The sequence below is a fragment of the Leptonychotes weddellii genome, chromosome 14 (assembly GCF_054177405.1).
Source record: "Leptonychotes weddellii isolate Sample4059 chromosome 14, ASM5417740v2, whole genome shotgun sequence".
Classification (NCBI taxonomy): domain Eukaryota; kingdom Metazoa; phylum Chordata; class Mammalia; order Carnivora; family Phocidae; genus Leptonychotes; species Leptonychotes weddellii.
In genome coordinates, this window is record NC_138382.1 from 12,255,066 (window position 1) to 12,271,602 (window position 16,537).

The 16,537-nt window shown below is 41.8% G+C and overlaps 1 protein-coding gene across 3 annotated transcripts; it reads right to left on the reverse strand.

Annotated features, from left to right (window-relative positions):
• Positions 1–3,493: 3,493 nt before the first annotated feature.
• Positions 3,494–15,090, reverse strand: ZFAND5 (zinc finger AN1-type containing 5). Of its 3 annotated transcripts, none has more exons than XM_081802835.1 (6): positions 14,564–15,090; positions 9,708–9,867; positions 9,166–9,277; positions 8,447–8,550; positions 5,859–5,984; positions 3,494–5,147 (listed from the first exon to the last, which is right to left on the reverse strand). In XM_081802835.1, exons 2-6 carry the CDS (start codon positions 9,856–9,858, stop codon positions 4,999–5,001), a joined length of 642 nt encoding a protein of 213 aa, XP_081658961.1. In that variant the 5' UTR covers positions 9,859–9,867; positions 14,564–15,090; the 3' UTR covers positions 3,494–4,998. The 3 variants fall into 3 exon arrangements, with proteins under 3 accessions (XP_081658961.1, XP_030875978.1, XP_030875977.1); XM_031020118.2 differs by lacking the exon at positions 14,564–15,090 and adding an exon at positions 13,313–13,938; XM_031020117.2 differs by lacking the exon at positions 14,564–15,090 and having other exon boundaries at positions 9,708–10,704.
• Positions 15,091–16,537: the final 1,447 nt, after the last annotated feature.

Genomic DNA, 16,537 nt, shown 5'->3' on the forward strand with positions numbered 1-16,537 from the left:
AAACCATCAGGAAAAAATATATTCAAGACAGATTAACCAACCAGAAAGCAACCTATAACTTATATCATCTTGCTGTTAATTTAAGTATAACGTGAGGTCTGACTTTATAACATCAGTACCTATGCTAATAAAGAAAGTAGTACTGGGTGCCTGCGTGGCTCAGTCGTTAAGCGTCTGCCTTCGGCTCAGGTCATGATCCCAGGGTCCTGGGATCAAGACCCACATCGGGCTCCCTGCTCGGCGGGAAGCCCGCTTTTCCTTCTCCCACTCCCCGTTTGTGTTCCTGCTCTCGCTATCTCTCTCTGTAAAATAAATAAAATCTAAAAAAAAAAAAAAAAAAATAGTAGTACTTTGTTGCAGACAAAATGGAGTCCTACATTTATGTCACAAAATGGTCTAACTTTCACTTCTAGAGTAAGAACAGAAATGTGCTCTGGGGGGAAACACACAAACAGTACTCTTTGGTTTTATATGAATTAAAAAACAGGGTTTGTGTATGGATATAGCCATAGGTATCAAATGGCATTTTTGTATTGTTGTTCATGTTTGTCTGTTTTAAAGAAGATTGTACAAACATAAGAAACTTTTGTCAAATTTCAAGTCACTTTCCATACCTGCTGCTTCCGTCTCGGAAACCCTTCTATGTATGCAGTTTGAGGCTACACATCTTACTGTTAACAACCAGCAACCACACCCATCCATCATTCTCTCCAAAATTATAAGCTATTATTATAATGGACAAAAATCACTATAAGAACTTTGCATTCAAACAATTAAGCAAACAGGAGTTAAATTAAGCCTCTGTACACAATGTTTACATGATGTGGAAAAGATAAAACAGCCTTTCCAACTTTTGACAGTTACCTAAAACGTACATGTGTCTTTGGAGTGGAGGGCATAGGCCAGGATGGGCAAAGCTTTGCGATATTGATAAATTAGTTTTGAACTCTGTGAATGTATTACTGACTCCAAAAAAATACAATTATAACACAGTATTTTTTACAATGCTTAACATGTTGCCATTACATTACTTAGTAGACCTTTACCCATTTTTAGTTACTTGCTAAGAATTTGAATTCAACTGTCTTTCCAAGTTCTGGAAATCATTACTCTAGAACATTAAAATTAATAATAGCTCAAGAAAATGAGAAGACAAGTCACAGACTGGGAGAAAATGTTTGCAAAAGACACGTCTGATAAAGTACTATTGTCCGAAACAGAGAACTCTTTAAAACAGTAAAACCCGATTAAAAATTGGCCAAAGACCTCAAAGATATACAGATGGCAAGTAAGCACACAGAAAGATGCTCCACATCGTATGTCATCAGAGAAATACAAATTGAGATACTACTGCACACCTGTTAGAATGGCCAAAATTCAGAACGCTGACCAACACCACATGTTGGTGAAGACGTGGAGCAACAGGATCGTTCATACATTGCTGGTAGGAATGCAAAATGGTACAGCCACTTTGGAGGTTTGGTGGGTTCTTACAAAATTAAACATATTCTTACCACACCAGCAATCGCACCTGGTATTTACCCATAAGAGTTGAAAATTTATGCTCACACAAAACTTGCACAATGATTTAAAGATTTATTCATAATTGCCAAAACTTAGAAGCAACCAAGATATCCTTCAGTAGGTGAATGGATAAACTGTGGCACTTCCAGGCAATAGATTATTTATTCAGCACTAAAAAGAAATGAGCTATCAAACCATGAAAGGCATGGAGGGAACTTACGCATGTATTCCTAAGAAGTGAAAGAAGCCAATCTGAAAGGTTACATACTACATGATTCCAACTACATAGGACATTCTGGAAACGGCAAAATTACAGAGTAAAGATCAGTAGTTGCCGGGGGTTAGGGTGAGGCTGAGGAATAGGCAGATTTTTAGGGCAGTGAAAATACTCCATATACTATAGTGATGGATACAGACCACCATACATTTGTCCAAGCCCATAAAGTGTACACCGAGGGTGAACTGTAAACTATGGACCAAGTGGTAATCACGTGTCAATGTAGGTTCAACAGTTTTAACAAATACACCGCTCTGGTGGCAGATGCTAACAGAGGAGGCTGTGCACAGGCTGGGGGCAGGGGAGACGGTATATGGGGAATCTCTGTACTTTCAATTTTGCTGTGAATCTAAAAGCTGCTCTAAAAAGATAGCCTTTAAAGTTTAATAGGGCATTCTTACTATGTGCCAGCCACTGTTATCATCCTTATTCACAGATCCTGATTCCAGGGTCCATTATCTTCTTAACCATTATACTACTCAAAAAGTTCTTTCCTTCACAAACTCATGCTGTGGAAGTCCACCACAGATCAAACCGGAAGCTCTAGTTTTACAGATAAGGCCCACTGAATAGATTGCATAAAAGGACTAGCCCAAGGTCATAGTTCTTATCATGGTCTGTCCCAGCAAAACATTTTTGGAGTGGGAGTGTGCAGACGTTGAGTCCATGTAAAGAAAAACATGTATATTCTTCAAATGTTTAAGATCTCAGTGTACATCCCAAAGTCCACTTAGTCCCCAGAGAACATTCAGGTCTGAATCAAGTCTAGCTAACATTGAGTCTTCCTAGCTGCCTTATACTTTCTCCCTAATCAGCTGATGCTCCTGACAAATTAAATCCTCAAGTCCAAATCTGTTCTAAATACTGCTTAAAAAATTATGGAAACATTACCATCTCATGCTGCACAAAGTTACAGACCAATGAAGGGCCCATCATCTTGCTAAGTCTTCTTTATCCCCCAGATACCACCTTGATTCAACTGTAAGATTTAAAATTCATCAAGCAAATGTTGACAGGGCGAAGCACTGCGGGGAAATAAATGTTAGTTTCAACTTTAAAAAAAATTATTGGCCTTAATACTGTAATTTTCACCTCAATTATGGTTCTTCAGTATCTTCGTATTTCTGGAGATTATCTCATGGATTTCCCCCACTTGAGGCAAAAGTACCAGCACCCAAAGAACTGTGACAGATGATAGTGAACCAGGGTATTTCCATTTCAAACTCCATCACTGAAAAGTCATGGTTCTGCTTTTGGCTTCAGCTACCCCATGGGCCCATCTCTACATTAAAACCAAACCCAAAACAGAAATAAAACTATGCCTGTTTTTGTATACAAATTGTCATGTCTGAAGTGTCACCTATAAAGCAAAAGAATGGAAAAGGGAGATAGGCCATGGTTATTAAAATTCCATTCCTTTCTCCTCCTAAGTTCTAAGATGGTTGTGATCCTAAAAAGTGCCTATTCATTTCTTCAAAAATAAACTGCCCACTGTGTACCATACTTGATGTTTCACAAAATTCAACATACGGTTCTCACTTGAACACATCATGTTCAGGGAAGGCAATTCAAAAAAATCACAATATAGCCATGCAAAGGCTACATACACAACTACAAAGTTGAAACATTTTCTAACTATTCCCCTTTATGACTTCTAACTACGGCTTAAAAACCCAATGGACAAGTGGAAGCTTCCCTCTGTACATGGCTTTTATTATTTACATAATACAATATAGCATCAATGCTGAATAGCATGATTATGTGCAATACATAAATATGAACTATCTGTACACATCTGCAGATCTAACTCAGAACTAAGGTACATAAAATTGAAAGCAAAACCGAATGCTGTAATTAAAGTAAAAACTAGGACCGAACACTGCAATAAATCAGAAGTAGTGCCTCGTGTACATACTTAACTATTTACAGATGAAAACAGGCATTACCACAATACTAATCTAACTATACTCATTTATATATAAAAAACACAAGTTTCATACATCACAAAAACCTTCCATTATAACACAGAAGTGATATTACCAGACAAGCATCAGTGAAGTATACTGCCTCTTCTAGTTGTTATTGTACAATGCTGTAGATAATGCAGCCCATGCAATACACCCAAGAACACTAGAGTCCTACACCCAAGTACAATTAATATGATAAAGCAGCCCTCTGCACGTGGTGCTGGATACCACTAAGAAGTCTACTGCAGCCGTGTTGGTTAGGGTTCTCCATGCAGAAGGGTACAGTTACATTAAGAACTGAAGTCTTTAAAAAAGCTTTAAACATTCTTTCTTGAACCAAAACATTCAACAAAAGATGCACATGAAAAATGAACTTTTCAGATACCTTTGCAACTTAAAATTCAGATGCATGTTATTCAACAGAGCTGCTGTATGTAAAAACCGAATGTAGTTTTTTAATTTCTTCTTGTAAACAAATTAAGCCTAGTGCAGTTCTGTGCTACACAACATTTTTAGCAGTGAGAGTAATGCAGACATCTTCTGGTGCTGGCCAGCACAATACGCTTCAAAGATCGCTCAAAGACCCTGTGGGCCTGATGGCTTTACTCATGATAACCAGTTGCGATGTTTACCTTTCACAGAATGTCTTATTTGACAGCTTTTAGAAGACAAATTAACCAGGCTTACATATGGCACCAAATACTGGTTTCACGGAAAGGTCTGATCCTCTTTATAGCTTTCCTCCTACTTCCAAAGAACATGTTGTGGAAATTAACAGGGTGAAGTTTAACTATGGTAGAAGTAGACTGCCAGTCCTTTTCTGGTGTACCATTTTTTTAAAAAATACAGGCACGTAACACTAGCCAAAGATTATACCTTGATTACATTCCCAAAAGGCAGATATGCTGCAAACATGCAGAGATTTCATGTATTATGTTTGGCACGTGGGAACTAAATTCTGTCCCTATCGTCTGTGTATCTTCAATTTGCTGTGTAGATTTTCATCCAATTTTATTCAGGGGAGGGCATATACATTTTGTAGGGCTGTATCTATCCATTTCTGCCTGTAACAAACACCCAAACATCCTAAAATTTCAATTATAAGACAGACAAGTGTAAAGTAAAACTCTGGAGAACATCAAAGGAAAATGGCCATGCATCTGCTCTTTAATGTTTTCCTACGATATATTAAAATAAAAACAAAGTTTCAGTCTCTTCACAAGTAGTAATTTATATTCTCTGGATTTTTTCAGCCACAACAACTGGATTCTCTTTTCTGATTTTTGCTGCAGCTTCTGCTTTGTAATCATATGGACAGTTGTGCTTGTCAGAGTAACGGTGAAGTCCACAAAACAAATTTCCACATCGGCAGTCAAACCCTGTACACATAAGGAAGTAGAGTCACTTGGGAATTTGTAGTAATTAAAAGGAAAGGAAAAAAAAGCCTGTCACTATAGAAAAGGAACCAGATTTTCACGGTTCTCTACAACATGAAAGAGTCTGCCACTTTAAATTGTGAAAGAGCTTTCAGTCTCTTTTGACGTAGTGAGAAATTCAAGTAACTATCCTTCCATAAACTCCTGTAGATATCAGAGTAGAAATTACACAGGCTCTGGAGCCAGACTGACCTGGATGCAAACCTTCCTCCGACCACATATAAACTGGGTAATATTTCCTTAAGTGAAAACTAGGGAAAAGAACCACAGGGTTCTGAGATTTAAAGGGAACAGTTAAAAAGTATTTTAGCATTTTCTGCCTGGCTCAAAGATGGTGCTTACCGTTTAGTTCAGCTACCTTCCCCCAGGAGAACAAAGACAAGACTCAACAGGGATGAATTTTTATCAATCCAATAAAGCAAAGTAATTTAGAAGGCCTGAAGCTAATAAAGGGTTTTAGAGGATTAGAGACACAAATGGAAATCAAACCCAACTTCTCCCCATTATCCTGCCCTCTTTCTAGTCCACTCTGGAAACTTTCTGTTCCTGAAGGTCAGGCATTTTCTATAGGTGTTAAGACTGACCAGTCTCTTAGGGAGCTCCCTATTAAATCCTAGCAATAAAATATGCATTGTCTTGTATGTTCTGTAATACCTGTAAGGCCAACTTTCTTTCTGCACATAAAACATCTGTTCTTCTTTGGTTTGGGCAACTCAGGAGCTTTTTCTTCACCTTGAGAAGTACTGGGCTGAGAAACTGATGGACTGGGCTGAGTGACAACTGAAAAACAAGGGTGAAAATGAGATATTTGTCAAGAGTTCACGGGCTGATAATTATTTAAATAAAAAAAAGAAAACATTTAAGAGAGACAGTAAGATTTTTAGTGAAAACATTTATGAAGCCTTTTTTAAAAACACGTGCTCTATGTAGAATTTTCTACTTTAATACCAGAACTTCTTTCAAATCTTGAGGATTTCTTGCCAATCAACATATACTCGCTCCTTTAAATGCTGTAAAATGATTACTCCACTCAAATTCCTTTAAACTCACTCTTAACAGCTAGTACTGGGGAACAAAATCTCAAGTTTTAAAGACCTGGGAGATGTTGGTCACATGCCCAGTTTTCCCATACTGCACTTGCCTAAATGCAAATTTCCTAATTAGGGCAGTTCACCTTCATTATTATTGAGTAAATAGAAGTTGCCAACCTCTAAGGAACTTGGCTATAAAAAAGTCATTTTGGTTTTATACTGATACAAAAGAAAGACTGTATAGATAAATCCAGCAAATTGCGACAAGTGAAACCTAAATCGTTAAGCCCAATTAACTTCAGATCCCAACATTTTACAATTATCATTTTGCCATTTTAATGAATGCTTTATATGGTCATACGTAGAAGATCTGAAGAGTTCTTAAAAAACTTTTCGAAATATCAGCAAACACGGTCTTTAGAACTGCTTAAGTACTTGTGAAATTTTGACTATTAAGGAGTCCACAGGCAAAACGAGAATTTTTAACGCACAGCTTTTATTTACTTTGCAATACTTATCTAAACCAGGTGTGGAACTTAGACAATGAGAAATATGATCTACTTTAAAAAAGTCCCTGTTTCTCCACCTAAAAGGGCTTTAAATTTTAATTCATAGAAGACATCAATAAAACTTGTCAATATGAAGATAAAATTACAGTTCACCACATTAAAGCCCACATTATCACTATTTAAAACAAAATACCAAATTTAATTCTACGTTTATAAAATTCATCTATACCAGAAGCCCTGACTTTTAATATTAATCCAAACCCAAAGAATAGCAAATTAATGTATGCAATGGGCCAGCACTAATGCTATAAGCATAAGTCCAAACTCTACAGCAAGCGTACAGGTTTCAGGACAGCTCACTCTAAAAATGCTCCCCTAATGTATAACTCATTTGCATTAGTAACATATTCGGTGAGACAAATAGCTTAAGATTAGACTAACGGAATAATATTCTACCTACTACTTATCCTAATAATCTATTATGACAACCTTATTCCAGTTTTTCCTGATGGTATGTTGGTAAAGAATCTATGGGAATAGTTGGAGGGGGGGAGGTGACAGCCACTTCTTTGGCTACATCAGAAAACTGAAGAATGATTCCTGGGACATACAGGGAAGAAGGGGAAAATGACTCAGTAAAGGCAAAGAGAACAAACTACAGAGTGCCTACTAAGAGAGCATAATAGCAGAGACTAGCTACAAATATAAACCAAGAGTACTGTTCCAACGTCAGAGTAATTTTGTGTTAAAAAAAAAAAAAACCAAAAAAAAAACCCCCCAAACAGAAGAAAAGCCTCACAAACACACTAATTTGGTCAGCTTTTTCAGAAGGATTGAACTCATTTCAAAATACTAAATATGTATTGACCTGAACTTAAGAATTTTTACCTTAACTTTACAGATGAACACTGCTATAATTCACATAAGCTTTGCTATGTGATGTTAGCAAAAGCCAGCCTCCAAAGCAGATTACATATCCACAAACACAATTTCCTCATAATAAAGTTGTATAATGGGTTTAGTCAACACTGTGTACCAGGAAATAATGAACTATGTGCTCTGAAGAGTACGGGGCTACTTGTTCCAGGGTCCAGCACAGGTAATTCAGAACAAGCCAATCTCTGGCAACAGGTTGTGCTACAGAAGCAGAGACTCAAAGCCACTCAATGAAAAAAATGCCTTTCCAGAGTTGAGTTTTAAAATCCCACAAAACAGGATAGGGATCCTACACTTCTTCAATCTGAAAGTTTTTTTAGTGTTCAACATGTTCTTTGTCCTCAGTATTTTCTACAATATCAAGACTGATACTGCCTTTGATATAAAATTTTCTTCATGGCTTTGAAATTTAATCTATATAATTTCCCATTCATGAATACTTTCCCTAGTGATTTAAAGATCTTTAAAATATATTGGTAAACTACTTTTTAAGTTCATTAAATTCTTAACATTTCCAGTCCCCAGATTATCAATTTTGCGGATTTGTGGGGTGGGGCTAAGGAGGGGGCATGGGCAGAAAAGAAAGAAGAGTAAAGAGTGACTATTTTACGCTTAAGGGACTTTAAAGACAGTAGTTCTTGCTTGGCCCGTATTTTATGGCTTTCTCTCCAATTTAATCTTTCAATGAGAAGGAAATAATCCCCCCGCCAACACTTTCTCATACTACCAAATCCAGAACAGAACTAGTATTAAACAAAAAGCATACCTGGCTCTGACACCTCTGTTTTCGGGGTAGTTATTTTATCCTCTCTCGAAATGCTCATTTCTGTCATTTGCTGAGTTACAGGCAAGGCGGCCACAGGCACATTTCTATTTGAGTTCAAGCAAACATTTTTAAAGATGTTAAGGGTACTTCTTTGCAAGGTAAGTTGTCAGTTCAACTTTAAATTATGTATCATTTCCAACACGATCAATGGAGCTAAATACTCTAAAAATTTAAAAGAGTACTGGATGCCCAGCACACATCGTTGAGGATAAAGAAAGCCATGTGATAAATGGCTCATCAATTCCAGGCCACATACTTGGAGAGGTTCCAGTGTTCTATTATAGCCAACTGGAACTTCTAGCTGTGCCTGTAATTTAAGGGCAAAGGGGCAGCTTTGCCAAAATGCCATGTGTAGCACTCGAACAGAGTCTGCAGAGCCGTACTCTCCACAATCCCTAAACCTCAATTACAGGAAAATAAAAGCACAGCACTCCCAACACAGCATCATGGAGTGTGTTATAATATACATCTTTATTCAATGACCTATAAGATCATGTATTAAAAGAATCCTGGAATCCCAGATTGTGCAACACAAAGCCAAGGGCATCTGATATATTAACATCCTTAGGATATACGAACACTCAGAACAGTACGGACAGCACAGATATCTTTATTTCCTCCTTGTATTATTATAAAAAGCCTGAAATGGTCAATCTTACCTTGATTTGTCAGATGTGCTGCCAGCAGCACCTTCACAGTTGTTTAAACTAGTGTCTGCTCTCTGTACAGATGCAGAATCTGAGGTAGGACTGTTGGAACCACTAGCTGTTCCTATTTAAAAAAAGGATTTGTAAGAAAGAGCAAGACTACAAACACTCAGTATCAAGACTATTAAGAAGTAACAAATACTTGCATTTAATTAGGTTAGTGATTTAAGCATTTTCACTGTGCTGCAGAATCCTACAATTAAGTGAGTATCCAAACAAAAGCATATATGAAAAAGTCACATCCAGTGAACCTAAGTATGAAGCAAAACCTCAAAAATGAAAATGAAAAAGCTAGAAGATGCTTGTAGATACACAGTCATTCATTCCTGAGGTAGTCGTTTTAAGTACTTGAGCTGATGCTTTAATTTCAAGCTTTTCTCAGGTCTTCTCTCCTTGGGCTCTCAGCATTGATTCTCACAGTCTTAGGACCCAATTCTTGGTTCTATATTTTCTGTCCACCAGTTCTTCAAATGGGTTTTTCCTTGGAAACTTACCCATTGGGCTCATTCTGCCACTATTCTGCTGCCTCTGAAGATGTTCTTTGTAGCAAACGGAACACATTCCATTTGTCCTAGGATTCCCATAAAAGCCACATCCTGTACTACACAGCATGGGCCCTGGGGTCTGGTTAGTCTCCTGAGCCATATTTTTCTGCTATAAACAAAACAAAAACAAAATTTTATTAATTAGCATGTTACCAAAGCAAAATCACTAAATTAGTATGATAGCCCCCAGCATACCTTTGTTACTTCTAAACACCAAGTGTTTCTAACGAAGGCCCAAATTATGTTAATCATTAACAAGAGCAGGCCAAGAAATATGACTGTTTTGTTGCTTTTATAAAACAATGGGCATTAAAGAAACCGTCTTTTAACATGATAAATAATGAACTGTAAGGACTTCACAGTCTTTAGGACAAAAGAAATTCTATCATTAAACATTAAAATGTATTACTTCACCTATCACCATGATCTTTGTTTCAATTTCTGAAGAGGTCACTCTGCCAGATATCAGAATTACATTTAAATCAATCTGGGCAATCGGCATTCTTAAAGTCACTTTCTGCTTTCCTGTACTACAGGCAGACCATATCAAATGGTGTTTTTAGCTAAAAATATATAAAATGGACCTTGCAAATGAAAAAAATCTACAATGATCACAATTAAGTATCAACTCTTGATAGCTACTGGTGGTTCTTTAAACTGGTCATATATTGGATGTTGCTCTTAAAGCATTCTTAAAATACCTTGAACATACTTGGGCCTCACCAGTAATTCAACAATTCTGCTATGGGGCAGAACAACTGTACTTTAAAAAAACGTTGCACCACCTTTACAGAACACTGAAGAGAAAGCTGGTAGATCATCTAGCCTTTCCTGTTACCTTAGCACCAACAAGCAAAGCTCTTTAAGAATTTAGGGGTCAGGGGCGCCTGGGTGGCTCAGATGGTTAAGCGTCTGCCTTCGGCTCAGGTCATGATCCCAGGGTCCTGGGATCAAGTCCCACATCAGGCTCCCTGCTCAGCGGGGAGCCTGCTTCTCCCTCTGCCTCTCTCTCTGTCTCTTATGAATAAATAAAATCTTTTAAAAAAAAAAAAAGAATTTAGGGGTCAGCTGCTTATGAAATTCCCTTTAAGTTCTGCATTTGAGGTGTGAAATCTGGGTCTGAATACTTTAAATAAAGTCAGTGCCCAGAAACCTGCAAATGGACAAATTATCAGCTATAGATTTCTCCAACCAAAGGCTCCATCTATTAAAACTTTTCACAAGTGCTTGTCTTCCTCACATCAGGAAATGAAACCTTTGAAAACTCTACTTCAATACGGCAAAGTAAAGCAATGTGAACACACCACCTTTGGTAATTAATATTCAATGCTAGGTTACCAGAAAAAACTTCATAGAGCAAACATACCTTGCTTTTCCAGAAGCCTTTTAAAATTAGCACCAATATAGTAACGCTATGCTAAATTTAGTAAATTTTTCTAAGTGAAAATACACATAATGCAAAATTTAAACTGTGGAAAGTTTCCATATCACTTAAAATATGTAGGTACAAAAGGCGTATTTGAGAGCATTTTATCAAAGGGAGATTGTGTACTAGAACTTGTGGTCACTGTCATTTAAATATGCTTAATGCTTACAATGGAGATTACTTATGATTTGTTAAGCTATAAACATTTCAAGTAAGTGCAGGAAAGTACTTCAAGCTAGAGCTTATCATCTCCTAGAATTTCATATGGCTTTTCCCAACTACCACACAGAATACATTCTTTAGTAAGTTACTAAAAACAATGTTTTAACAAGTATTTAACACTTTTTAACCAAGATTAATAAAAAGGGGTTAGAAGACTAATCAATACTGACCTGGCCAGAATCCTGCCAATATTTCCCCAACAGTTAAATGATAGTAATCTTTCCTTTTGTTAGCAAAAAGAAGTATTTCAAGCCAGTCAAGCTTATATGGAGGGTGATGGAGAACCACAACTTACTTCAAACAATAGTACTAATTTAGCAGACACGGTCTCTTTAAATAGTAAGCGGAATTTAGCTGACTCATTTTGGAGCAGGGTAGTGTAAATATTTCAACATCACTTACGAAGTTTATTAATAAACATTTTCAGCTTGGTTTTTAAAAATTTTTAATATGTGCAAAAATGCTTCAAATAATAAATTATGTATTTATTTGCATGCCCCCCATGCAATGTGTGGGAATCTACCCTATGCAAAAAGGTCACTCCTTGAAGCCAGCTTAAGAATTATGCTAGCTCACAGTTTCTATACTAACTTCCAGTGTCATCTGACAGTGGCTTTGTAATAGCAAACTGGCCTAAATTTAAGAGTCAACCCACGTTAACATTAGTGCATCCAATTCTTAAAATCTTTTCCTTTATATAAAAAAAGGGGGGATCTCATCAATGATTTTACCCACTTCGACTTGCCAAGTATCCCACCTTTCCTTCTTCAGAAAACACAACTACTTTCAACTCACTATAAATAGCCTGCAACTGAAACACAAGAGACACCAGGACATTAGTCTTCCACATAGCTTCCCATCTTGTAGATTTTTCCCCCCTAGAAAGCCAGCTTTTAAACGCCATCACATGTGCAAAGCTTGCCTTAATATTTCTCAGAAGCTTAGATCACATGGGCGGGCGCTTCAGCCTGTCACAAGGCTGCAATGTGACAGGCTGAGCTGGATGGAGGCTCTCACATAAAGCCTAGTCAACAGGGGCCTCTGAAATCAGCTTCTATTTATATCTTAGAGCCTGCCAACTCCTACACAACCCCAAGAACTAAGGATGCTGCGTTCATAGATCTAATATAATAAGGAAACAAAACAAAAAAATGCCATTAAGGCTACTGCAATTTTTTTTTTTTAATGTAGAGGGCTAGCGAACAATCTCAAATTCAACTAAGATGCATCATTAATCACTCATGAAGCCAAAATGGTCAGGTTGTTTATAAAAACCAAGCACAGCAGAGAGAGCACCGAGGCAGAAAGAATCCTCATGTTTAAATCCTTCTGCTCAGCAGCAATTTGAGGGAGGGGGTAGTTTGCCAGTAGATGCTGTTTCCCTCCTGCTTGGCACCATTTTAGAAAAATACATCATCATTACTATTTAGTACCTTTAAAGTTTTGTTGTTAGAAACTTGTGCGTTCCTGGGTCAGCTCTATCAGATACAGAGGAAATGTTTATTTTTATATTTTGTATAGCTGAAATGTGTATTTTTACAGTTTGTGGCTTCTTCTCATAATTTTTAAGATTTTATTTACTTGACAGAGAGATAGCACAAGTAGGCAGAGCGGCAGGCAGAGGGAGAGGGAGAAGCAGGCTCCCCGCTGAGCAGGGAGCGGGATGCGGGGCTCGATCCCAGGACCCTAGGATCATGACCCCAGCGGAAGGCAGACACTTAACCGACTGAGCCACCCAGGTGCCCCTAACTCATAGTTTAAAGAAAACTAAAACCTGGGCATGTAACAGAGAAACTCTCCAGCCTCAAATACGAATTAAAAAGACAAAACTAAAAAAAGGCTTTTACACTTATGTTATTTAGTTTTCAGGTGCTCACGTTAGAAGATGTTAAGAATGCCTACTCACCTGGACTTGAGATCTGAGTTCTAGTCACTAATTTACTTCTAACTAAGCCAGTGACCTTGGGCAAGTCCTTACTCTCCAGATCTCCCTTCTCTGTTTGCCAAAAGGAGACTACTCTGATTTTTGAAGGCTCCTTTCCAGGCTTAATACCGGGCCTGAGATAGAAAATAGGGGAGAACTACAATAAATTCTTTCTTGGGGAAACATTAAAAAAAAAACCAAAAACTTGTTAAGATAAAAATTGCAATATTTTCACCCATTAAGTTCTGAAAGCCTACTTTTAAAAAGCTCAGGAATAAAATAAAATTAGTTTTAATTTCTTTTTTTTTTTAAGTCTGTAAATTACCTGAATGCCAGGTTTAAAACCAGGGGCTCTGTGACCTATATACACTACTTTACCCTAATGTCCTTAGACCAGATTCTTAGGAGGCGTTCAATAGAGGTAACACGGGCCTTTCCTCAAAACAGCTCCACGGAGTGCGTGGAAAGCAAGCAAGAATTTCATGTTCACCAGCCTACATGCATGAAACAAAGGGGAAGGTGCTCCATTTCCTTCATGAAAAGGATCTTGAGCGAAAAACGCAGCGACGCTGGCAAAACTAAAACGCGACGACAGAAGAGCCCCCCCCCCCCCATTCCAGCGGATTTCCGAACAAGTCCGGGTCCCACTGGTCCCCCCCATTCCTCCCCACCATGCCCTCTCTAAGCCGAGGCCTTGCTCAGGAGAGCCCAGCAGGGCCTTCTCCAAAAACCACTGAGTCATGCAGAACAGCAGCTCCGCAGGCCAGGCCGGCCCCGCGCCGACCCCCGACCCTGACCGGCTCCTCCGAGGAGGCGTCGGCGAACTGGGGAGGGAGGGGGGTGCGGCGAGCAGGGGGCCGGGGGTGCGGCCGCCGCCACGGCCCCTTTGTCTCTCCGGGTCCGGCTGCCCACGCCGGACGCCGCGCAGAAGGCGGCCGGGACGGACGCGAGGAAGGCCCGGAGCCCACACGCCGGGCATTGTTCTCCGGACCGTGCGGGTGCAGGCGAGCCGGGGGCGCGGGGTGCCGGACCTCGGGCCACGACGACAGGATGACGCCTCCGTCTTTGTGCTTCCTGAGCTGGCGAGGGGGCTCCCCTCCCCCGGAGGCCGCCAGCCGCGGCCCGCTCGGGCTCCGCCAGAGGCCCGAGGCGGCCCGGTGCCCCCCCCCCACTCCCATCCCCCCGGCCGGGCACCAGCCGCCGGGCGCCCTCCCCCAGCTCCGCACCACTCACCCTGCGGGGGCAGGAGTGCAGGAGCCGGGCTCGCGCGCGACGCCGGCGCAGTGGGGCCGGGCCCAGGCCTCCGGGAGGGACGAGCCGGGCGCCCTAGAGTGGCCGCCGCGGGCCGGGAGCGGGTCGGAGGCGGAGGTGGCGCTGCCGCCGCCGCGGGGCCCTCCTTTGTTCCTGCAGTAGCACCGAGCGTGGCCGGGACACGCCGGAGCTCGGGAAGTGGGAGGAGGGAAGCGGGGGGGCGGGCAGAGGAGGAGACGGAGGGAGGACCGGAGGCCGCGGCGGCTAACGCTGCCCGCGGCACTCGCCCGTCGTCACCTCACGCCTCCACCGGCGGCGGGCTGGGCCGACTCCGAGGGCGACCAGGACGCGCGCAGGGAGGCCTGGGCGCCGCGAGGGCCCGCCGGTGGTGCTCTCCGTCGCCTCAGCTATGGCCGCGGAAGTTGCGTGGCTCCTGGGAGCAAGCGAGCCCCGAGCCCAGGTGCACACTGGTCCGCGCTCCGTCCGACTGACGCTCTCTCTCCGCCCGGCACTCGGGCAGTGAGGGAAAGGGGGGGGGCGGGGTCTGTGCGTCAGCGAAAACCCCGACGGCGGCGACGGGGAGCGCGGTGACGTCGCGAGCCCGGCGCCCCGCCTCCCGGGCCCAGTTCCCGGGTCCGGGAGGCGGGGTTGAGCCCGGCCCCGCTGCCATCGCACGGAGCCGAGTCACTGGCCCGGTTGTCGGTCCCAGGGTGGAGCTGGAAGGAGCGAGTCCTGTGGAGAATGCGTTTCTATTTTTAACCCGATTGTCCGCCCTCAGCCTTCCTCCTTCCGATTTTCTCGCTCAAGCCCGCTTCTCGCCATCTGAGTTCTCACGCTTTGTCTCGAGCCCTTGGCAGACATTTCCCTTTCCTCCTTACTCCCCTAACCGCCGCCCTCTACCATCCCCCGCCCCGAAGTTAGTAAGAGGGATTCGCCTCGAGAAAAGGAAAATAACTCTTCTCGCCTGCTTAAGAAGCCTCCCGTGCTCCTGAACCCCCTTTCGGTTCTAAGGTCCAGCCAGAGCATCGCCCGGACGCCGCCGAGAAGCAGCGGGGCAGGCGGCGCTCGCTCGCTCGCTCGCCCAAGGTCACGGGTGGTTGTGCAGAGTCAGGAAACGCCCGGGCCGACTGGCTGCCAGTCCCGGCCCCGGCGTCGCTGTTCGGAACAAACTGTTTTGGCCAGCCTGTAAAATCCCTGGAAATCGACTATTCCAGCAAAGCGTCCTGAACTAGGAGAGCACCAAATGTTCTGCTCAAAACATGGAGTTGAGGGACAAACAAGCTAGACCTGAGGCAAAGACCAGCAAGAGGAGGAGTTGCAGGAGGAAGTTCTACAGAAGGGAGGTATTAGGCAATTGAGAAGTGAGGCACAGGGCCTGACCAGTTAGCAACCGGCGGCGAGTGAACTCAAACACTGAGAGCCTTTCCAAAGCACCACCAGCCAAAAAATACCCTACTTACAGCTGACCTCTCCAGGTGACTTCAGTTCAAAAGAACAAAATACTAAGAAAGTACTTCTGAAATTTTGTGGTCAACAGTGGCCTACTGAATAAACAGAAATGATGTTTAGGGCTTACCTGAGCCACCGTTGGAATGGAGTGAGAGGTCCCTTCAGTGTTTCCCAAACTTCCTGATCGGAGAAATCACCTGGGGTGATGATTGAAAAGATTCCTAGGCCTCTCCCCTGGAGATGCTGTTGGTTGGTCTGGGGTGGAGCTCGGGAATCTGTATTTTTAAGCAGTCCTCCAGGTGATTCTTCTTTGTGGTTTTGTATAGTTCGGGAGAATGCTATCCTGGTGCCCTGTGCCAAAATTTCCAAATCAAACACTTTTGTGCCACAGTAAGCAGAATACCTAAAACAACTGAACATTCCCTTTACGATTTAGGGCTATTGCTGTGGTCGATAGACATGGAGTAGTTTCAGTCACGGTTCCCCCGACCACTGGACTTTAGTTCC